The sequence below is a fragment of the Salvelinus namaycush genome, chromosome 40 (assembly GCF_016432855.1).
Source record: "Salvelinus namaycush isolate Seneca chromosome 40, SaNama_1.0, whole genome shotgun sequence".
NCBI classification, from domain to species: domain Eukaryota; kingdom Metazoa; phylum Chordata; class Actinopteri; order Salmoniformes; family Salmonidae; genus Salvelinus; species Salvelinus namaycush.
The window spans coordinates 6,397,453-6,421,310 of NC_052346.1; the positions used below are offsets into that span (position 1 = coordinate 6,397,453).

General features: G+C 43.3%; 2 protein-coding genes across 2 annotated transcripts; both read left to right on the forward strand.

Annotated features, from left to right (window-relative positions):
- The first annotated feature begins 128 nt into the window (after positions 1-128).
- On the forward strand, positions 129-9,173 carry LOC120033752 (major facilitator superfamily domain-containing protein 6-A-like). Its single transcript, XM_038980207.1, has 11 exons — positions 129-346; positions 1,024-2,354; positions 2,513-2,583; positions 2,814-2,868; positions 3,002-3,330; positions 4,063-4,160; positions 6,986-7,147; positions 7,426-7,524; positions 7,723-7,808; positions 7,931-8,131; positions 8,572-9,173. Exons 2-11 carry the CDS (start codon positions 1,026-1,028, stop codon positions 8,722-8,724), a joined length of 2,583 nt encoding a protein of 860 aa, XP_038836135.1. The 5' UTR covers positions 129-346; positions 1,024-1,025; the 3' UTR covers positions 8,725-9,173.
- A 6,557-nt stretch (positions 9,174-15,730) lies between these two features.
- LOC120033605 (NGFI-A-binding protein 1-like) lies at positions 15,731-22,452 on the forward strand. The gene is made up of 7 exons (XM_038980023.1): positions 15,731-15,988; positions 16,747-17,564; positions 17,832-17,965; positions 18,256-18,427; positions 18,878-19,046; positions 19,807-19,944; positions 20,154-22,452. Exons 2-7 carry the CDS (start codon positions 16,749-16,751, stop codon positions 20,228-20,230), a joined length of 1,506 nt encoding a protein of 501 aa, XP_038835951.1. The 5' UTR covers positions 15,731-15,988; positions 16,747-16,748; the 3' UTR covers positions 20,231-22,452.
- The last annotated feature ends 1,406 nt before the right edge of the window (positions 22,453-23,858 follow it).

Genomic DNA, 23,858 nt, shown 5'->3' on the forward strand with positions numbered 1-23,858 from the left:
GGTGTATGTTGAAGGGCAGCGGGACACTATTTAGAGGTTGGGTTCGCTTTAACAGATAGTAGAGACGTCACACGAGGCGGATGGTCTGGGCGAATCGAGTTCGGAGTTCTAGTCTAAATGCCCTGAACTAGGATGTGTTTATTGGTCGGAATATTTGCATGAATCTTTACGGATATTACTTATGGTATATCATCGGTATCATGCATGCATAGGATAACGACGAAATAAGCTGTATTGTAGGCAATGCAGAAAGCTTTCGATTTCAGACTGGGAGACACAACCGCCACCGCCGAACCTGCGTAGTCATAGTTGAAAGAATAGGAACACGGACCGGGGACTTTTGCAGGTAAGATTGATGACAACATTGGCGTCCAAGCTCATTTCCAATTTAAAGAGAAACTGTGCTAATTCACATTTATGACGTTTTATTTTATTTTATTGCGTATCTACAATAGTATGATTTAAGTGCGCTGTTCAGCACTGTTTAAAGTAAACATTGTACTTTTATTCATTCAATTTGGTGTAAAGTGTTATTTGATAGTGAAATAATGCATTTCGTTTATACTTCCGCATTGGACGGTGAAATTTTTTTTCTCCACCGGTTTCACCGGTTCTTCTGATATGACGTTCCTACTCACGAGCAACATGAGTTATTAGGTTGTAACAATGTTACTATATTTGTTACACCACTTGTGCAACTTGTTGATAGCCTAATATTTATTGTAGCCAATTCTAGCCATGCTAAACATATTTACTGTATAGCATAGTGTTTCAATATGCTTTGTGTTGTAGTCACGACAGACAAATATATAAATATATATAGTTAAGCAAACTTTACTATGCATATTGTTAACCAGCACATCAAGTACATGAAGTAGGTAAGTAACAAGTGATTTCCGTTTCCTGTGTAACATCAATATGAGTAACATCGATATTGCTACACATAGACTGTATGCTTATGATAATCAATATAGCTTACTGTTTAGGTTACAGTAAACATGAATCTAGCTTCCTGTCTTCCAGAGATGGCTGCAGACGACAAAGTGGTCATCCTATCGGATGATGAAGAGGACCAGAAGAGGAAGTACTTCCTGGACGAACCCTTCAGCACTCTTTCCCTGGAGCTGCAGACCGACCGAGAGCCAGGCTCCACTCCAGTGTCTGCTGCAGCATCAGACACACAGTCTGCTCCAGAGACACCCATGGCCTCACCACTGAAAGACCTAGGCTGCTTTGAGAGGATATGCCTTAGTGTCAACTCCCAGCTCCTCATCTCCAAGATCTTCTACTTCTTCTTCTATGCAGCATATGGTTCCCTGCACCCACTCCTAGCCGTCTACTACAAGCAGCTCGGGATGTCGCCAAGCCGTAGTGGACTGTTGGTTGGGATCCGGTACTTTATAGAGTTCTGCAGTGCTCCATTCTGGGGAGTGGTGGCCGATCGTTTTAAGAAAGGGAAGCCATTGTTGCTGTTCTCTGTGCTGTGTTGGTTGGTGTTCAACTGTGGCATCGGCTTTGTCAAACCAGCTGCCATGATCTGTAAGGAGAAGGTGGACATCACCACTGTGGCTCCACCAATACTGCCCTTGACGACTATGATACCAATTAACGGCTCGCTACCGGACGTTTCCACCAATCACACGATGAGAAGTCGTCGGGATTTGTTTCGAAGTTACTTTCCTAGCTTCCTTTCTGTTTTGAATGGCCTTGATTCTGGCTATAGCGTACGCCGCAGGCATAGGAGAGGTGCTGATAGCAATACCACCCAATCCACAGGGGTGTCTTACGAGCAAAGCAATGCCACGGCAACAACCACTTACACCCCCACCCATGCCCAACCCAGAGTGGTGCCTAATGAGCAAGCCAATACCACTCAGCTTTTACAGAATACCACAACTATGCCACTGACCACTAAAATCCCAACCCTTGCCCCTACCCATGCCCCCACCACACATTCCATATCGGTGCCTCACGAGCTGGGCAATACCACTCAAGCTACACCAAATACTACTTCAACAACTATGGCAACCACTTCCACCACCCCTGCCCCCACCCAACCCAGAGAGTACATCATTGAGTACAACGAGGATCAGGTCGAGAGCATCTTTCTCCTAATCCTCTTGGTCATCATCGTGGGGGAGTTCTTCAGCGCGCCGGCAGTCACCATTGTGGACACGGTGACGTTACAGTACCTGGGGAAGCACCGGGACCGTTACGGCCTGCAGAGAATGTGGGGGTCCCTTGGCTGGGGCGTGACCATGCTGCTAGTGGGTATCTGGATAGACCACACCCACCTTACGCTGCTCATCGACGGCGTGGTCGGCTGTATCCTGCCCGAGTATAAGAACTACCAGGTAATGTATGACATTGAAAATGTGACAAATAATAAGCAATGGGTTGCTAAGGGCAACATAGTTGATACTTAAATAAAAAACGGAGTTAATTAAATTTGTTCAGTGGTTCACTCATTCATACGTTCACTCATTCTCTCTTTCTTTCATTCCTTCTCCAGGTGGCCTTCATAGTGTTTGGAGTGATGATGGGCCTGGCCCTGGTGGTAGCAACACAATTCTACTTCGACAGGTAATAGGGGCAGACGTAATTTAAATTATGTTTGAAACCCTACCCTTTTAGCTTTGCCTTAAATCAATGATTTTATTGTTATTTTAGACTTCCTTTTTGTTTTATGTACTTTTATTCATCTATTTCATACAATTGCTGTTTGTTTTTAATATATTTTATTTGATTATTTTACTGTAAATGTGTGGTGGTTTAAAATGATCTTTTAAATTAAGTTTGATTTGATTTCACAGTGGGGACTACAGACAGGAGTTGCCTCAGAGGCCCCAGGAGGTAGAGATACCACAAGTAAATCAACTGGAAAATGAAAACTCACACTAAGTGGAAATAGTCTTTCTAATTTCTTTAGCAGAAGTAAATACTGCTTTAAATAGAATATTTTTTATTATTATTTGTTTTACACCTTCATTTTTTCACACAGGTAGACGGGAACGTGGCAACTCCAGAGGGGAGCGAGAGCTCCACCTCGGACCAGACCCCCATCACTCCAGAGTCCACCACCACCGAACAGCCTTTCCACTACAGTGACCTCCTCAGGCTGCTCTGTAGTGTTCAGTACAGCACGGTGCTGTTCGTCGCCTGGTTCATGGGCTTCGGTTACGGCTTTGTGTTCACCTTCCTGTATTGGCATCTAGAGGACCTGAAGGGAACCACCACGCTGTTCGGTGTGTGTTCGGTTCTGAGTCATGTGTCGGAGCTGGCTGCTTACTTCACCAGTCATAAGTTTATCGAGCTGGTGGGACACATCAGGTAAGGATGGGGTTGTTGGTGTTCTTGTTTTTGGGAGGGTGGTTGAGGAGGGGATATTGCATTATCCATCTCTTTTAGCCAAATCTTTTACCAAAAACAGCAACAGTAACAACAACAACCAAAGCACACAGTATTTTCTGAAACTGAGGATTTCCACATTTGCTATCCCGTTTCACCCCAACTAGACATGCTGCATGTAAACAATCGTGTTCATTTAGAGTGCCTCTTGCTTGAACGTCACACAGACCTTGAGCGTTTACTATAGTCAGACAGACAGACAGACCTAGCACAGAGCAGGGACATTTGAGAGTGTGGTGTTATGTTTAAGGAGAGAGGCCCACCACTCTATCAGCTCTGTGTGACCTATGTCATTTTGACGCACAATTTTCAAACATTCTTCTCTTAACATCTTGGGTGGTTATAACCCGGCAAGTAATGCAGTTACCTATTAGTGCAAAGGTCTCAAGAAGAATTTGTACCACTGCTTTTTGCCTCACCAGTTCAATGGGCACTGTACGCAAAGAGTCATACTAACTATGCCTAGTAGGGCATCTCTTTAGACCTTGGATAATTAACGCGACAAAAGACGCTCTAAGGACGACAAGCTTCTACATTCCATACATCATCCTATTTAATCTGTTTGCTTCCTCTTAAGAACTTTTGCTCGGAGTACCTAACCTCTGAAAATCTCATCACTAATTTCTTTCTTTCCTCCCTGTTTTCCTAACTTAGGGTCTTGTACATTGGCTTGGCATGTAACACAGCACGCTACCTGTACATTTCTTACTTGGAGAATGCATGGATAGTTCTGCCTATGGAGGTCTTACAAGGTAAGAGAGAGCAGGTCCGACATTGACGTTACTTCCTGTTGACATCTGAGTGAGGAAAGGTTCAATTTTGAGTCCGTTGTTAAGGGCTGTATTGAGCCTTCTTAGGACGGGAATCTCTGTTATTTCAAGAAATTGCTGCCTTATAAAACACCTTTTTCCGTGCCAACTAAACAAGAACAGGATAAGATATAATTTAAAGGAATGTTAATATTGATTTTAAGTGAAAAGGCCATTACAGTATCACATAAAAAATTGTCATATTAAAAGACAGTATCAACAAAAGAAAATTGAATAAGGATATCCTGGTAATGTCATATGACTAGTGAATAGGCACAATGTTACCCCTGTTTGTCTTTCTGTGGTTACAGATGAAAGATTATTTAAGAGCAGGTTGGATGGGTCTTGTCAAACACTGGACAGGAGAATATATTGTTCCACTCCCTCTTTCAGACACCTTGGGTACACAATAACCAATAGGACAGAGGTAGGCAACTAGAGTGGGCTGATTTTTGTTGAAGAGAATGGTCGGGGCCCAGAAAATAATTATAATTATACACTGCGAATTGACCACAACTAAGCCCAAAAAGAGATTGTATTTTGAGACACATTATTATGTATTATTTTTTTTTTGGTGTGCAAACACTTGTCAACGAACTTCCTAAATGAAACACATTTTTAGATGAATTCCTGGTGATTTTACACTTTTTATACCAAAACTACTATGCATAGTACCAACTGTAAAGTTTGGTGGATGAGGAATAATAGTCTGGGGCTGTTTTTCATGGTTTGGCCCCTTAGTTCCAGTGAAGGGAAATATTTTAAAATATATTTTTCTCTCCCCCGTGGTATCCATTTGGTAGTTACATTCTTGTCTCATCGTTGCAACTCCCATACGGACTCGGGAGAGGCGAAGGTCGAGAGTCGTGTGTCCTCCGAAACACAACCCAACCAAGCCGCACTGCTTCTTGACACAATGCCCTCTTAACCCGGAAGCCAGCCGCACCAATGTGTCGGAGGAAACGCTGTATACCTGGTGACCATGTTAGCGTGCACTGTGCCCGGCCCGCCACAAGAGTCGCTAGTGCACGATGGGACAAGGATATCCCTGCCGGCCAAACCCTCCCCTAACCCAGATGACACTGGGCCAATTGTGTGCCGCCCAATGGGTCTCCCGGTCACGGCCTGCTGCGACAGAGCCTGGACTCGAACCCAGAATCTCTAGTGGCACTGCGATGCAGTGCCTTAGACCACTGCGCCACTCGGGATGCCCCAGTGATGGGAATTCTTAACGCTACAGCATACAATGACATTCTAGAGGATTCTGTGCTTCCAACTTTGTGGCAACTGTTTGGGAAAGGCCCTTTCCTGTTTCAGCATGACAATGCCCCCGTGTACAAAGCGAGGTCCATACAGAAATGGTTTGTCGAGATTGGTGTGGAAGAATTTGACTGGCCTGCACAGAGCCTTGACCTCAACTCCATCGAACACCTTTGGGATGAATTGGACCGCTGACTGAATTGGACCGCATCCGTGCCCGACCTCACTAATGCTCTTGCGGCTGAATGGAAGCAAGTCCCCGCAGCAATGTTCCAACATCTAGTGGAAAGCCTTCCCAGAAGAGTGGAGGCTGTTATAACAGCAAAGGGGGAACCAACTCCATATTAATGCCCATGATTTTGGAATGAGATGTTCGACGAGCAGGTTTCCACATACTTTTGGTCATGTAGTGTATATGATGATTATTTGTTTGTTTTTTACTAAAAACTTTGGCGGGCCAAAAAAAAAGAAGCCTGTTGCCAACCCCTGCTCTAGGACAGAGGCCCCGTATTGTATAGTGAATGTACTCATCCATGATTCTTGCAAGGACTATGGCGTTGTGTTTTGAATGGTGGCGGATAAAATGTCTTATAGGCCTACGCCTCATGACAATTTTCCTAGTAAAAACTCAATACATAAGAATATATTCAATACATAAGAATAATCTCGTTATTACTGGCCATAAGTGAGAGGCACTGTTTGCTTTGGTGCTGTAGCTTCTTCCTGAGCTCTGTGTCTTAGAGGAGTGTTTTGCAGTCCCAGCCCACAAAGCAAAGTAAGATGACAATCACGTTACTTCAGCGTAAGGATGTGCATATATATATATATCGATCTGGCGTCTTGAATCTGTGGTCACGGAATGAGAAGTCCGTCTGCCTGACTGATGATGAATGGAAGTCTAAGTGTCAACACTTCCTTATCCACAGGACAGAAATAAAAGAGAGGCGAGGTTTCCTGTTAGATTGTTTTCCCAATTGGTGCTAATACTACAAGACAGACTGCTTTTTCTTCTATATGACATTATTATTGAAATAATGTATAACATTTTACGATTTTATTTTAGCAGACACTCTCATGCAGAGCGACTTACAGGAGAAATTAGGGTTGAGGGCCTTGCTCAAGGGCACATCAACAGATTTTTCACCTAGTCGGCTCAGGGATTCAAACCAGCGACCTTTCGGTTACTGGCCCAACACTCTTAACCGCTAGGCTACCTGCCGCCCCTACTTTGAAGAAGCATTATTATCCTTTTCGGCTGTGTAATGTTTAACACCTCCATCAATGTTTGTCCTCTGGCATCATTTACATTTTAGTCATTTAGCAGACGCTCTTATCCAGAGTGACTTACAGTCGTGAGTGCATACATTTTTGTACTGTTCCCCGTGGGAATCAAACCTACAACCCTGGCTTTGCAAGCGCCATGCTCTACCATTTGAGCCACACAGAGTATTTCACTTTTCTAAACTGTTTGTTTTGTCTGTCTTTCTGTCTGTCTCTTTGTACTGTAGGTGTGACCCATGCGTCGGTTTGGGCAGCCTGTATCTCCTACCTGAGTGCCGCGGTGCCCCCAGCTCTGAGGACCTCTGCCCAGGGTATCCTCCAGGGTCTACACCTGGGGCTGGGACGGGGCTGCGGGGCCATGGTGGGGGGCATCTTCGTCAACTATTTTGGTACGGATGCGACAACAACGGCCCCTTTTGACAGCCCCATTTGAGTAGTGAAATTTAGCAACTCTTGACATACAGCCGTGTTTTTATATTAGAACATGATTTTGAGAACCAATGAGTTATACTATTTATTACATATTTATAAACTACATGTCCACTAATAATCAACTGCCTATAAACGATGTATAAACCATTCATAACCCTGTTAAATGACACCTTAATATAAAGTGTAACCATTATGTTTTTTTCTGTATCTGTAAAGTGCATCTTTCTTGTTCCAGGAGCTGCAGAGACGTTCAGAGGGATTGGAATGGCTTCCCTGGTTATACTCCTCATCTTCTCCTTCATTCAATGTCTGACTGGACAGAACGAGGAAAAGGGTGAGGGAGGGGAGAGCACCTCAGTTCATATTTTTTACAGACCCTGCACTGTTAGAGGAATTTGTTCTGTATAGAATGGATTAGTGGATTGCTTCATGTATTGCACCAAAAACAAAATATTTATATTTTAACTATAAACCACCCGTATTTTTAACAGTGTACCATATACAAATAACCTATATTGTATTCCCTCAATAGAGGACAGGATGCTAGCAGAGAACATTCCGGTTCCTTCCAGTCCAGTTCCCATCGCTACCATAGACTTGATGCAGAACCAGAGTCAGGTCAGAACTCTCCAAATTGTTCTACTGCTTCTTTCAGCAAACCAATTTCCCATTGTGGGACAATGGCGTGTACTATTAGTACTACTACTACTAATTACTACTACTACTACTACTACTACCAGGTGGGTGTGATGGTGCCCCGCTCTAACCCTAGACCCCCGGCTAAGAAGACGAAGCACCAGGAGGAGCAGGAGGATGTTAACAGACCTGCCTGGGTGTTGAGTGGATCCCCCTGGGTCACCATAGCCTTCGCTGTCTGCCAGATCAGAGAGATGTACTGCATGGCCAAGAGTAGTCTACCCTCAGAGACACAGCCACTGCAGGTAGGATGATGAACGGTAGTCATCTTATAAAGATGTGTCAAATCTCAAGGGAGAACTCTTGTCCTCAGATATGCGAATCGAAAGTTTAAGAATTTCAAGCCAAATCATGTTCTTCTGTTTTTTATAACCTTTTAAATATTTTACTTCAATGGGATTTATTTTTATATCGTATGATTAACAGTGACAATATGTGAACGATTTCTCCCCACGCCTTCATGTGAACTCAAGGAAGGTGAGACTGTGTTTGCTCTTTGTGTGCACTGTAGAGGTGAATTCGACACTGTCTTTGTGGCGTGCGGTGGTAAATGTTGTCAAACGTCCTATGTGCCTGTGTTTGTTTTACTAGTTTAGTGCATGGTTTGGTTATATCTTTAGTGTATCCAAAACATTTTGTCGTGATTGATTAGCCAATGATGTTATATTATCTCGTCTGTTGCCAGGAGCAAAATGATCAGACCTCTTCTGAATACAAGGCAGTGGAGACTGAACACAACGCAGAGCAACAGGAGTCGCCACACCACCGTAACGGTTCCCCCAGCAGCATACCTAGCAAGGCCCACCCCGAATCCCACCCCTCTCCCATACCAGACTAGGGGAGCTCTGTGGAGCACCCTGCCTTTTTCACCTGGTAACTTTGAGGCTTCACATCAACTGTCTAGTACCAACCCTTTCCGGCAGTTGATTAAAGGCTTGAGTTGAGTTTCGAGACGGTACTTACATTCACTCGCGTGTCTCCTTTGGTTCCTGCGACATGTACAGTAGGCAAGGGGTAAGGAGCAGTGAGCACTACTCCACATCAATGACTGTGTGCTGTAAAAAGTACTGAATGATAAGCTTTCTGTGTGTGTGTGTGTGTGTGTGTGTGATCTGGCATTGTGTAAATAGAATTTGATCTAGAAAGGATCAAAAGGGATTGTTGCCTTCTAGAATGTAATGTATTTATTTCATCTGTGTCTTCCTGCACGTGCTTCTGACAATCATGTTATTATTTTGACTCTTGGGATGAAATGATATGTGTGTATACAATAAAAATGTATTTGTAGATAAATCATTAACTTTCACTGCTTTTCTGGTGTCTCAATTATATTATGGCTGTCTATTCCGGCATGTTTTTAAAATCCTAAGAGGAGACACTTGGTGGCAGTAGTGTACCGTATTGAAGGACTAACCCTAACCGTGTGTGTGTGTGTGTGTGTGTGTGTGTGTGTGTGTGTGTGTGTGTGTGTGTGTGTGTGTGTGTGTGTGTGTGTGTGTGTGTGTGTGTGTGTGTGTGTGTGTGTGTGTGTGTGTGTGTGTGTGTGTGTGTGTGTGTGTGTGTGTTGAGGTCAGGGTGTGCTTGCTGTTGCTGCTGATGGGAGTGTGTGGGAGGACAGTAATAGTGTTCTCTTCAGAAACTACACCACAATGCCATCTGCAACATCCCTTGTCTCGCCAGAAAATATAACCTAATATTGATGTTGAAGATGAAAAAAAAAATTGATTTAATTATTGGACTTGTTTCCCCCGAGTCGTCTTTGTTTTGAACACAGCAATTAATGTCCTTCATTATCATTATTAGGTGTTCTCTATACAAAGTGATTCTACAATAACAGTCTCAAGAGACAAGACTGACCGTGGCAGCTGTCTTATCCAATATTGTTAAGCCTGTTGTCTACATCTAAGGAATTAATCATTTTTACATTTTACCTGAAGGTTTCTCCATCAGCTGCACTCTATGAATCAGTTCATTTGAAAGTACTCCATGAATCAGTTCATTTGAAAGTACTCCATGAATCAGTTCATCTGAAAGTACTCCATGAATCAGTTCATTTGAAAGTACTCCATGAATCAGTTCATTTGAAAGTACTCTATGAATCAGTTCATCTGAAGTACTCTCATGAATCAGTTCATCTGAAAGTACTCTCATGAATCAGTTCATTTGAAAGTACCCCATGAATCAGTTCATTTGAAAGTACTCCATGAATCAGTTCATCTGAAAGTACTCTCATGAATCAGTTCATTTGAAAGTACTCTCATGAATCAGTTCATTTGAAAGTACTCCATGAATCAGTTCATCTGAAAGTACTCTCATGAATCAGTTCATTTGAAAGTACTCCATGAATCAGTTCATTTGAAAGTACTCTCATGAATCAGTTCATCTGAAAGTACTCCACGAATCAGTTCATTAGAAAGTACTCCACGAATCAGTTCATTTGAAAGTACTCCATGAATCAGTTCATTTGAAAGTACTCCATGAATCAGTTCATCTGAAAGTACTCTATGAATCAGTTCATCTGAAGTACTCTCATGAATCAGTTCATTTGAAAGTACTCTCATGAATCAGTTCATTTGAAAGTACTCCATGAATCAGTTCATCTGAAAGTACTCTCATGAATCAGTTCATCTGAAAGTACTCTCATGAATCAGTTCATTTGAAAGTACTCCATGAATCAGTTCATTTGAAAGTATTCCATGAATCAGTTCATCTGAAAGTACTCTCATGAATCAGTTCATTTGAAAGTACTCTCATGAATCAGTTCATTTGAAAGTACTCCATGAATCAGTTCATCTGAAAGTACTCTTATGAATCAGTTCATTTGAAAGTACTCCATGAATCAGTTCATCTGAAAGTACTCTCATGAATCAGTTCATTTGAAAGTACTCCATGAATCAGTTCATTTGAAAGTACTCCATGAATCAGTTCATTTGAAAGTACTCCATGAATCAGTTCATTTGAAAGTACTCCATGAATCAGTTCATTTGAAAGTACTCTCATGAATCAGTTCATTTGAAAGTACTCTCATGAATCAGTTCATTTGAAAGTACTCTCATGAATCAGTTCATTTGAAAGTACTCTCATGAATCAGTTCATCTGAAAGTACTCTATGAATCAGTTCATCTGAAAGTCTAATAAAAAATGATGACATTCCCATGTCCCTCAACGATCTTATTGAGGCAAACACCAGTATAATATTTGTTTACTCTTGACCACACGGACTCGCACATACATTAGTCCCGCTGCAATGCCTTGTGGTTACGTATGGCTTTGCTGAAAGCGTTGAGTCGTGAACAGGTCCTATTTATGCCTGTGGTGTGGACACTCCAACATGCTAGGACATGATAGGACCGAGCAGCTGCCATGTTCAGTAGGGCATCATGGGACTGTTGTAAATACTGTAGCAGCATCCTTTTAGTTATTTGCACAGTACTGTACACTGATGAAATAGCTACACATGGTAATAATCACGCTGATCATTGGAATGATAGGTGTGACATGGTGTAGGCCTGCGTGATCTTTTAGGGACACTCCAGGATAGTTCAACATGTGCTACGTGTTATAGCGGAGAGGCAGTGAATTGATTATTGGAATGTTCCGACTGTGTTGGTTTCTCTCTGGCTGTACCATCGAGGCCCCCTCCCTCCGCAGAAGCTACACTGCCTTTCCAATCCAAACTGCCTCAACTCCTTTCATCCCAAACCAAATAGAGAGATTCAATATCCATCTCTACCATCAATTTAAATGTGGTTTTTGTTTGTTTTGCTTTGTGTGCGCTTTGAGATTATTTTATTTAATGAAAAGCACTATGCAAGTTCAATTATTATTTGTATTATTATGTGTTTTGTGTATATCGTAGGCCTAGGACCTTTTGACAACATCTAGTAGATGAAAATGCCTGATTTGATTTCCAGTGCAACTGATGCAGTTCTACACATAAGTCACATACAGTCACCAGGGTCATATTGTTAAGTTGGTGGAAAACATTTTTGAAACAGTGAAAGTGGTAGCCTAGGCCTACTACCTGAATGTGTCAAATTAGAGCACAGATTGTCGCTTTCCATTGCAAACAGTTGTGCTGTGGTGGCTGTGTGCCCTACTAAGCATGACCCAGGATGTCCTGCAGAGTGAGAAAAAGTGCCCCGTGTGACACAGTGCGAGGCTTTGTCTCTACCGTCATCAATACAACCATACATAACGCCTACAGGGCCAGCCTCTAGCCCACAGCCCACACCAGCCCCAGCCTTAGCCTGCAGGAGGCACACCAGGGGAGCTCAGAGCCATGGTTACTCCCACCAATACCCGGTCGGGCAGCAAAGCCGCAGGATCCAAGAAGCAAGGACAGTGTGGAAGAGTAGAACGACTCCCCCAACCCACAGCCATTTAGGCCTAAGTAGTGGTTCATCGAGGTCTAAGCAGTTGACTTAACATTTCAGCACTTAAATAATTGGTATGTCAGTTTCTTGTCAAGTGCAGAGAGAGATAAACAGACTCATCCCTTTGGATGAGTACATATGATAAGTACTGTAAAGTACATGTGAGGCAAACTATGTTGCTGAGGTTTTGTGACTGAGTCAGGGACTTGATTTGCGGGTGGGCGTGTGAGTGGGGGGGATCCTAATCCCTAGCGTCTGCTGTTGTTTTTCATGCCTGTTGGGTTGAGATCAAAAACTTACCGGCAATAATCATGCAAAATTGTTTGGCTTTCGCTTCAAAGAGAGCACCAACATTAGTTTGACTCACTTTCTTGTTTGCACAGTTTGTTTCATCAGTTCTACTCGTTTTTTTATAAAGAGAACCGGGTTATCTTTGATAGACTGAGGATACAATGCAATGTCTCTGAAATAAATGATCATATTAAACCGTCATTTAAGAGCACGAGTCTATACTTGGCATCGGTGTGAAGTGATATTTCCCCTGCGTTAGCAGATTGAGCTCCAACGCCATCAGAGCTGGTGCACAGTGGGGAAGATGGCCGAAGACCGGCAGAAGTGGAGAGCCTTTGTTGCTGCCCTATGAGCCAGCCCAGTCGTGATGGGGATAAGTGAGTGAGTGAGTACATCGGAAGATAATATGACACACATTAGCTGGGCTAGGCGGTGGGCGTTGAGGGGGTCTCTGGAACCTGCGTGATCGTAGGCCCACCCACATGGGTAAAACCCCCGGGGTTTAGGAATGTAATCTCCATTCATTATGACTCTGAGAAGCCCACTACGGACCCTGAGTGTGGGCCGATCAATCCCCTAGCCTGCCTGTGTTTGTCATTAGGTACTAGTCTGGCGTATCTGTTTGTAATAGACAGACCACTATTTACTGGGGGGAAATTCACAGAATTTTCAGCTGCTGCATTTATGAACATATAGATGCACAATCAACATAGTGACATTGATCTAAAAATGGCGTCAAGTTTATTGTAATAATACTACCTCATCAGTTCTAAGATTGTAGTACTTTTCTCAACCCACACCCACACTTCCGCCCACATACACAGCACACTCTGCCGCCCACACACACACTTCCACCCACACTTAGCTCGCAGACACATGTTCACTCAGACGTAAGATGCTCATGGCATCAGACACAAAAACACAAAGTAATGGGCTATACGTTACATACTGTTTAGGGTTCGCCTACAAATTATATTTTTCACTTACTAACAAAACTATGAAAGTCAACTATTCACATTTATAGTTTAATAGTGTTTAATGCATAATGTGTTATAACACCTGCATAAGTGCTCATGTCTGTAAATATTGAATTTATTATATTCTAATTGATGTGTTATTCATGTCCTTCATCTTAACCATTTTGAGACCAGGAAGCTTCCTCTGATGTGTGTGGGGATGTTATGACAGGGTAAGGCGAGGGACTGACAAGCGCACACGTGCGTGGGTGTTGGTGAAACGTGTTTGTAATTGGTACAACAGTGAAGATGTACAGAACACTTTTAAAAAGAGCACTTATAGAAATCTGAAATACAGTACCGATAAAACGATTTGAGGCAAATGGAAAATATATATGTTATCTCATCTCTAAAAGTGGACATATTCATTGGAAAATATATATAGCCTATATGTAGCCCTGTAACAGGGTGCAATGCCGGGTGTATTCGGAGAGTGAGAGAGTGTGTGTGTGTGTGTGTGTGTGTGTGTGTGTGTGTGTGTGTGTGTGTGTGTGTGTGTGTGTGTGTGTGTGTGTGTGTGTGTGTGTGTGTGTGTGTGTGTGTGTGTGTGTGTGTGCGCGTGTGCGCGCGGGCGGGCTCTGGCAGGTCAGGGCCGTCCAAAGACAGGATTAAAGGAGTGGGTGTGCTGCTGGAAACTATCTGGGCTGGATGTACCTGTTCTCTGTTACCCTGGCCCTGTCTGGCTGTGTGGAAAGCACATCATTAAAACCACACAACTGCTGCTCCTCTACTCTGCCTGTGTCCCAAATGGCTACCTATTCCCTGTTCCCCATAGGGCTCAGGTCCAAGGTAGTGCGCTATATAGGGAATAGGGTGCCATTTGGGATGCATTCTCTGACTCAATTACCTATCCTCATCATTAATCTTCTTCATAAAATATAAATAAACTACAGTAAATAGTAGCTAGTCGGTTCTCATCTCTGTTCTTTGGTCTCATAGCTTCACAAGGATGGGAAATACATCTTGATAATTCATCTTCTTGGTAAAAAAAAACTTAGCAGCTAAAGTAGTAGCCTAGCTTGGTAAATACATACTCATAATTATAATTTTTCTTTAAAAAAATGTGCAGCTGAAAAAAGTAGCTCAGCAAATATAGATAGTAGTTAGTAGGTGTATAATGCTTCTGAGTCTCTTTTCTCATGAGTACAAGAAATGTGCGCTGAGAGTTTGTTCAGTAGCAGTGTGTAGATTCTAGATATATTCTAGATCTATTTTCCCCAGGATATAAACAAAGCCTCATCATCTCCCTAAAGCTGTGCTGTGTGCTGTGGCTGCATGGCCTACTTGCCAGAAATAGCTCTTTGATACAGAAGCAGATTGAGTTATCATAACAGTAAGCAGGACGCTTTCTGTTGTGTCTCTAGAGAGAGCAAGCCTTCCTCCTTTCTATAATTTGTGATAATAATGTGAAAATAAGAGTTTATGTTCACATGACAGTGAAGGACACAGAATGAACATCTTGTTCTGTGAGTTGATTATGTGTATTGTAGACAGTCCACGCCCAAAGTGAAATGGGCAATGCACAAGTCTGAGAGTATATTTGGAAAAGGGGCTGGTGCCAGCTGAAGATTTGTGTGGGTGTGTGTAAGTCCTTAGAGAAATGTTTGTGGTTCCCATGCACACATAGGGCAAAGTCCCCCTTCTCTCTCTGCATATATTCCCACTTACTGCCTCAATTCTGAGAGTGATCTGATGGGTAAAACACTAAGACACTAAATTGTCATGGCAAGAGACTCAAAATAAATGTTTGCATAGAAACATAATTTGCATATACTAACGTGTTTTATCCAAAGAGTGAAGGAGTAAAAAACATCTCAATCAATAAATGAAAATATCAAATAACCTAATTACGTCATAGATGATATGAGCCAATCCTTATTAGTCTATCTGAAATGTCAACAGTTTCACTTCTATACCGTCATATAGCCAAAAGGGCGTTTTAGGATCCACTCTGCCCTCGCCTCATACCGTCCCAGTTGACCGGCGCTGCCTGCCTCTGCCACTGCTGAGATGTGGTGCTTGGTATTCCATGCAGAAGCCTCCCACGCCCCTGTCCGCCCACGCCAGGACTTGCGTCACGCAGGCGCGTGGGAGTGAGCACTGTAGCAACCGCGGAATATCCCAATTTCAATCGCCGGGGAGGAGGGGGTAGGGTAGCAAGCAGGCAGCTCACACTCATCTAGTCTAGAGACGTTCAACACAATCTTATGTCTATTCAAGGAGGCGAAGGAGGGAAGGTGAACGTTGTCAAAGAACGCGAGGACTTTTGAGGCCAGAGAGCGCGCTTATTAGGAAATTAGAGATCTACCGATAATTGTACAGTTTATTCAGTTACAGTTTATGGCAGTTCAGCCTATACTGTAGCTGATAGATTGTAACAACTAGATAAAGGAAACGAAAGGGGACTAACGTTCACCAGGTAAGTAACACTTAATATACATCGTTGGAATAAGTTATTGGGCTATGACAATAATGTAACAAGTTGTAGCCTTGATACAATGTTGCAGCACTGTTCTATTATTGCCGACAATGGTATTTTTTACTTATCTTCCTGATGTGGATTTACTTACAAGACCGGTTTTGAGTGACATTTAGTCTGGTGCTGGATAACTGCATTTTGCATTTACCTTTTTTCCTTTGTGTGTTTTGAAACTCATTTATTTTATTTTCTATTTAGCTAGATTGATTTGTGCAAATATTCCATGGTCATATATGAAGTAGTTGTGCAGTTGTTTGCAAACACTTTGAATTCCCATTGATGATAAACAATCAAATTATATTATTCACATAACTAAGGGCCGTTCAGTAATATCTAATTATTTGTGACATAGTCCTCTAACTTGCAAGAAATGGGTAGTTAACAATCCCTTGGCTAAAGCAAGTGGAGCCTGTGTGTGTGAGAGGCCACCTACGCATGCTGCAAAGGAGGATTGTGGCATGTGGTCCCATCAGCAACTAACAGGACTCTAACTGCTAACCGCCCCTCTTCCATCTGCAGCCCTAGTACTGCAGAACTTACAAAGGGAACTCAGGCGGAGTGGAGGGAGTGCCTCTTCCTCTCTCAGTCAGTCAGCCAGTCACACACGTGTGTGTGACTGACTGGCTGACTGACATACACCAACACTCTCTGGTCAGGCAGAACCTCTTGCCCATCCCGTCTTGTGTTCTCTCTCCCAGGCATGGCGGCGGCGTTGCCCAGAACTCTGGGGGAGCTGCAGCTCTACCGAATCCTCCAGAGGGCCAACCTGCTGTACTACTACGAGGCCTTCATCCAGCAGGGAGGAGATGACGTGCAGCAGCTCTGTGAGGCCGGGGAGGAGGAGTTCCTAGAGATTATGGCTCTGGTGGGCATGGCCAGCAAGCCCCTGCACGTCCGGAGGCTCCAGAAATCCCTGCGAGACTGGGTCACCAATCCAACGTTGTTTAATCAGCCCCTGACATCTGTGCCGGTGTGTAGTATACCAGTCTATAAGTTACCCGAGGGGTCACCCACGCCAGTCAGCGCGGAGCGAGGGGGCAACAACAGCGTCCGTGGTGAGACCCATGTCAAGGTTCCCAAAATCATAGCTGCGACATGTCTGGATCCAGGAAAGCTGGAAGTGGCCAGGGACAGAGTGTCAGGGGGGTCTCCACTGCAGAGCGGCAGCGAGGGGCGCTTCTGGTCGGGTCACAGCAACGACAGCGAACAGAGCCTCTCTCCGTCCGACCGGGGGTCTCCGTCGTCCCCCCGAGAGGGTCTGGAGGCACTTGACGCTGCAGCTTTGCAGTCTGTCCTGGAGTGTGTGGACCGGATAACCCCGGCCCTATCCAAGAGCGATCCGGCGGAGGTCAAAGAGCAACTGAAGACAAATAAGAAACTTGCTAAGATGATTAGCCACATCTTTGATATGAGTGATGATGATCCAAGGAGAGAGGAGGAGATCAGGAAATATAGCGCCATCTACGGACGCTTCGACTCGAAGAGGAGGGATGGCAAACAACTGACGCTTCATGAGGTAGGGATAAGAGACGGGATACTTTTGCAGTACTATGTTAGTCTACTCAGTGGCAGTGCAATACAAGTGACAAACCTCAGTTCCACAAATAAGAGGTGGAAACTACAAAAAGTAAATCACCTGAAGACAATGTGTGCGCTTGCTTCAGCTGTCTAAAAGTAGGTCGGCAGTAGTAGAAGTTACAACTGAAGAGCTCACTGACAGAATTGTGTATCTTCAGTTATAGTTGACAACACTACTTATTTTCATCTGTGTTCCGTCTTTCAGCTGACAGTGAACGAAGCAGCAGCCCAGCTGTGTATGAGAGACATGGTACTACTGACCCGTAGAGACGAGCTGTTTGGTCTGGCCAGGCAGATCTCCAGAGAGGTCACCTACAAATACACCTACAGGACCAGCAAGTAAGAGCCACTCTCCTCCACTGCACCTCACACAACCTTGCTTGTTAGAGTTAGCAATTCTAAGGTAAGTTGGGAAAGCATGGGTGACTTATTTACTTGCTAAGTACATTTTCTCCTCATGGTTATTAGTATGTAACTAATTACTGTCATGTGTTACATTTTACGGAGACATATTTTTAAGTTATGTAAATTATCGTATGTTATGATTCATGTCATGTTCAGACTATGCTTTCCAGATCTTTCAATGTTTCTCTGCGTACAAACTGAATGTATTGTCTTCTCCACTGTAGGTCTCGCTGCGGCGACAGAGATGAGCCGTCTCCTAAAAGGATAAAGACAGAGGAGAACCTCTTTGACATCCAGGAGGCTCTGCAGGCCATCCACATGAGACAGGGCATACTGAGGGAACAGCTAGCCTGCGCCAAGTCCAAAGGAGAGGAGATAGTTGGGAGAAACCTTCAGGTAACATACTTGAAAAGTGGATTATAAAATGTAAACATGGGCCTCCCGAATGGCGCAGCGGTCTAAGGTACTGCATCGCAGTGCTAGAGGCGTCATTACAGACCCGGGTTTGATCCCGGGCTGTATCACAATCGGCCGTGATCAGGAGTCCGGGTCCGAGTCGTCCGTGTTAGGGGAGCGCTTTACTTGGCTCATTGCGCTCTAGCAACTCGTTGTGGTGGGCCGGGCGCCTGCAGGCTGACCTCGGTCGTCAGGTGAACGGTGTGTCCTCCAATACATTGCTGCGGCGGCTGGCTTCCATTGGGTAGAAAAAGGGGTTACATTTTTATATTTTTATAAAGTAAACATTATAGGAGACACGTTTATTTGACACTGTCATTTCTGGAGGCATGTTTTTGACAAGAGTAGGAGCAGTTGCTAACGAACGGTAAATGTATTGTGTTTTAACAGGTGCAGTTGGACCGTCTGTTAGCCAGACAGATGGAGATCCTCCATGATGCGGCGGTACAGGAGAGGTTACACGCTCTGGACTGGAGGATACCTGCAGGGGCTTTGAAGTACCTCAGTGAGGCTCCAGGCACCAACGGCACGTCGGTAGACAAAAGCACAGAGCACCAAGGTAATGGTACTGTCTGTCTTCTGTATCTCTCTTTGTAGTGCGCTCGTACATGATTGCTGTCCTCATGCTCCAAATTCACAGCTCTGTGAATCACCATTTCCAGCCTTCAAATCTTATTTTATAAGTCAGGGAATCATTTTGTATCTGTTTTTTTCCACACATCTCAAAGTGAGGAGGAATCATAACTGTGTTAAGCCGGTAGCCATCCCTCAGGGTCTCATCCCATTTTCGTCCTTTTCTCTCGTCCTTTTCTCTCTTGCACGGCCCATACTCCTGACAGCTCATTATATTCATGTTACCCATAATTATCCTCTCTCTGCACCTGTCATTAACTCTCCCACGCCTGTTTACCTCCTCCGCCATGTTGCTGCCCAGGGGCGTCTCTCTCGCTCTCGATCTCTCTCTCTTTCTCTCTCTCTTTGTCTTTCTCCCTTCTCCCACTCTCTCTCTGTCTCTCTCTCTTTCATCCTGTCTCCCCTTCATAAGCTATTAAAAGCACCTTATTCAAGTTGAATGAGAAGAAGAGTATAAAATCTTTTTGGGCACCGAGTGGAGTACAAACTCGGGCCCACAGCAAATGCGCATCAGATCTCTCAAGATTTTGAGAGACAGAATGTTCATGTAGTTTTTTGTAACATCTAAGCAGCTTCTTGAATGATACTCTAACAGCAGTGCCATGGGAATTGATTGTGTAATATGGCAGCGTGTATCTCAATATCCATGCTCTAATGTTTGTCTGTGTGATTATGTATGCTTTCAGGCGAGCGACCAATGAACTTGCGGGTGGCCAGTAAGAGTGTGGCGGAGGGGGAGCTTCCCCTGGGGAAGCAGCTAGCCAATGAGCTCAAACGATACCATAACAACCATAACACAGATGAGGCCAAAGCACCAGCAACAGGTACAGCACCACTCAGGCAAATGTATGTTCACTCTTGAGTCACATATGTATTACCATACATACACACTACAAACAGTGAGTATTAGTAATGGTCTGTTGCATGCACACACCTGCCAACATTCAAGCTACATTATGAGTGAAAAGGTATATGATTAGAAAATGCATTGCATGTTTTATTCTGATGATCTTTTCTTTGTGTTTTACCTTAGAAAATGGATCCTCGCATCAAGCGGCCAACCACACTGACAGGAAGACCATCAAATCAGAACCAGAGGATTCCACATAGTGCCTCCCATCCTTCGTCTGTTTCCCCATCCGGTTTTAGTCATCATTTACACTTTTTACACTAAGCATCTATCTCAGTCGAATCAATGGATACTAAAGCAAGCACAGCCACAGCAGAGCCTTAACAAACCAACGTTGCCTCAAAAAAAGCATTTATTTTCTTTAATTTTGTCTAAGGTTTTTGCCAAAGCGTCTAGAGTAGAGCATAGATTCAGTCACGGGGAAAACTGAACAAGGATGTCCTTTCACAGGATACCTTTCGTGCTGTATAGGTCTTTATGTATTTATTGATGGATGTACAGGATGTTATTTAAGAATGATGGGTAGGGAAAGTAGCCTTGTACCACCATCCTGATCTCCTGAGCTTACATTCTGTTTCGCTACATGAATTTGAATAAAGTTAAGTGAAACAAGAGCGCAGTGGTCAGGATATGAAAAAGAACTAAAATACCCCAAGCTATTTTTGGCTTGTCGTGTTCGATCGGTGGGTAACTGATGTACTGTAAAGACTACAGTAGGATTCTGTTTTAATCAGAGGTGAAAAGAGAGAGCTATCTGTAGAGGAGAAATTATAGTTTTGCATCATCCTACTGTATGTACTGTATGTATTTATGAGTGGTACTGTAAATTAAACTGAGGCTGCAGAATTTTTTGTGTATAGAACTCCAGTTAGAGTTCAGGTCAGTGTTATGGGATAGGTCGGCCCGGAGACGGACTGGGACCAAAAATCAGCCCTAGTATTTTTTTTACTTTGATGCCCCCACACTGGCCCATTTCTTTCCTCAAGGCCCCCATACCAGCCCATTTTTCCCCTTGAGGCCCCCATTATTAGCCAGATCATGATAATTGTGCACAAAAAAAACTGTTTAGACAGGCACACTAGGCAAAAAATTGACCAGCCCATCTGGCGTTTGCCCGAAATGCCAGATGGCCAGTCTGCCCGTGGGTTGGCCTAGACCAATTGAGTTTCCTTGATACGTCTGTCAAACACATGATCTTGTACTGTAAGAATGCACATTTGAACCTCAACACAACATTAATTGAGTTACCCATTTTATTGAGTAGGGCCCCTGGTCTGTTATTAGGGCTGGGAATTGCCAGGGACCTCATGCTACCATATTATCACGATACTTAGGTGCCAATTCGATATGTATTGTGATTTGATACTGCAGAGCCATGAAAAAAGAGCCATGAAAGCCATGAAAAAAGGTGTTTTGATCAGTCATGTGAATAAAAGTGCCGAAAGGATGTTAGCTCACCATTTTAAAAGAAGATGGATAGCAAGCTATAGAAGGAAAAATACTGGAGTTTTTGCGCATGTACAGCTAAGCACAAAAATAACATTGCGATATTGTCCAAAATAATATTGCGATATATTGTCCAAAATAATATCCCGATATGTAACTGTATCGATTTCTTCCCCTTCACTATCTGTTATATTGTTGCACTCCAGAAAGTTGTGTTTTAACATATCTCACTGTAGGACCGAAAGGGCCAATTCGGCCTGTAGTATTACAAGAATATTTGCCTAATCCCAAAAGCAGGGTTTTGTCAGTGTAGTGTTGGTGTCAATCTCAGTACAGTGTTTATGTGTGTAGAGAAAAAACCGAATAACTGTTGTTAGAGAGAACAAGTGAAAGTGTCTGGTATCATAAGATGGTCATGTTACATAGCCTAGTAGTCTTAGATCCTAGCAGTGTTTCACCTGTGACCACCAATGTACAATTCAAGATGTTCGTATGTTAGAATTAGCTCTCAGATGGTTGTTTAATGTTGTGTTTCCAATGTGTAAATCCGTCTTGCTCTAGAGTCCGTTGGTCTTTTTCGGGGTCACCGCAGTCACAACAGTTTTGTAATACTGGTCTCTCTAGGTCAATAAGACTGCAACAAATGCAATACTTTTGTAAGTACTGTTTCAGTACTAAGTGCATACTTTCTGGGCCCGCTGTCTGTTCTGTTCTGTGCTAGGTGACTTCTCCTGTCTTCTGTACTGGTTTAGTTTAATCAGTGTCATGTAATGTTCACAGACCAACGCATGTCCCGCAGTGTGATAGATGGTTGCGATGTTAATAGTACATTGATTCATGTTCTTATCCCTGTTATCGTAAGGCATCGAGTTAGTCTAGGCTTGCCTACACAGTAGATATGCACCTGTTTTTTAAACACTAATATATTTTATTTGTTATACAGCACAAACATTATTAAACTTTATTTTTTATGGCGGTTGTTTTTCCTCATTCATGATATATGTCTGATCCAGAAAGAAGGAACATTATATTTTCTGTTATAAGATTTAAAAAATATATTTTATATTAATCTTATTATTATGTCCTACGATAAAATAACAACATTTAGATTTTTTCGGTTATTCTTTTTTAAATTTATTTTTTACAGCTAGACAGCTAAACTGTTCCATGGCAGAGAACCTACACTGGTATTTATAAGGTATAATGAATGCTGACAGACAGACTGAATGTGGTCCAGTCAAGAGTTTCTCTTCTTAAAAAGAAAGGGATGATGAACCGCTGTCTGGGGTAAAGCATTTGCATCAGTGTCATATTAAAACATTCTGAAACTGCCCGATGACTCACTCTGCTCACTCTGACGCAGGTCCTTTTCATACTTCACATCTCTCTCTCTCTCTCTCTCTCTCTCTCTCTCTCTCTCTCTCTCTCTCTCTCTCTCTCTCACACACACACACACACTCCCTTGCTGTCTCTCCTCCCTCTCTGCCTCTCTCATCTCTTTCTCACACACACACACACACACACAGATTTTCTCCTGAGATCAGGTCAACTCATCACTGAACACCCACATGTGTAGCTCCCTCCCTCCCATCCTCCCAATCTCAGCCCTGTGTGATGGCCTCCCTGCCAATGCAAGTCACTGATGTGTTGCCATGGCAATAGTGATTGTAGGCGGCGGCACTACAGGCAGTGGGAGGGAGCTCAGCCCGGCTGCTAAACTGTGTGGGTGTGATCTGGTGAATGCGCCATCACCCCCGTTTAACAAAGCATGAAACTAACAGTGCTTGAACAGAGGTGGGTATCAAGTGAATTATCTCCTCATCTTCTCCAATAGTGCAACTAATAAAGGATTGATTAGTTCATTCTTTGTTTGTTTTTATTTTAACCATTTTTATCAGAGTGTAAAGTCCAGGTGTTTGCTTTGTTTAAAGTGATAGTTCACACAAATTGCAAAATGACATTTGTTTCCTTACCCTGTAATCAGTGTATGGAGAAGGTATGCTTTCGTTTTATTTCAGCTGTGTTTCCCAAACTAGGGGTCGTGGCCCAATGTGGGGTCACCTCATTTGAAAATTACGGTCGCGGGAGAAACTGAAATAAAATTGAGCTTGGTTCATAGAACCAGGGTTAGCTAGATGTGGTTGTAATAAACAAAGCGGTTTCTGTTCCCTTCCAACAAATGTGTTTCTATCTTTTGAACCGTTTACGCTACAAAATACAATTCTGTTTCCCTCTACAATGCCCACAAACCATGCAGGACTCATTAGAACAGAGTTGGTAAGACCAGGCACTAAATTAGACTGGGGGAAAAATGATCTGATGACCTGATGATCTTCTGAACTTCCCAATACCTTTCTGATGCATTTCAGTCACCTCAAGCCA

Bases quoted from the DNA above. Each gene is read 5' to 3' on its own strand.
- LOC120033752 (XM_038980207.1), top strand. From the start codon at position 1,026: ATGGCTGCAGACGACAAAGTGGTCATCCTATCGGATGATGAAGAGGAC. The intron at 2,869-3,001 runs GTAAATCAACTG...TTTTTCACACAG, and splicing joins AGGAGGTAGAGATACCACAA to GTAGACGGGAACGTGGCAAC. The intron at 3,331-4,062 runs GTAAGGATGGGG...TTCCTAACTTAG, and splicing joins GAGCTGGTGGGACACATCAG to GGTCTTGTACATTGGCTTGG.
- LOC120033605 (XM_038980023.1), top strand. From the start codon at position 16,749: ATGGCGGCGGCGTTGCCCAGAACTCTGGGGGAGCTGCAGCTCTACCGA. The intron at 17,565-17,831 runs GTAGGGATAAGA...TCCGTCTTTCAG, and splicing joins AACAACTGACGCTTCATGAG to CTGACAGTGAACGAAGCAGC. The intron at 18,428-18,877 runs GTAACATACTTG...GTGTTTTAACAG, and splicing joins TAGTTGGGAGAAACCTTCAG to GTGCAGTTGGACCGTCTGTT.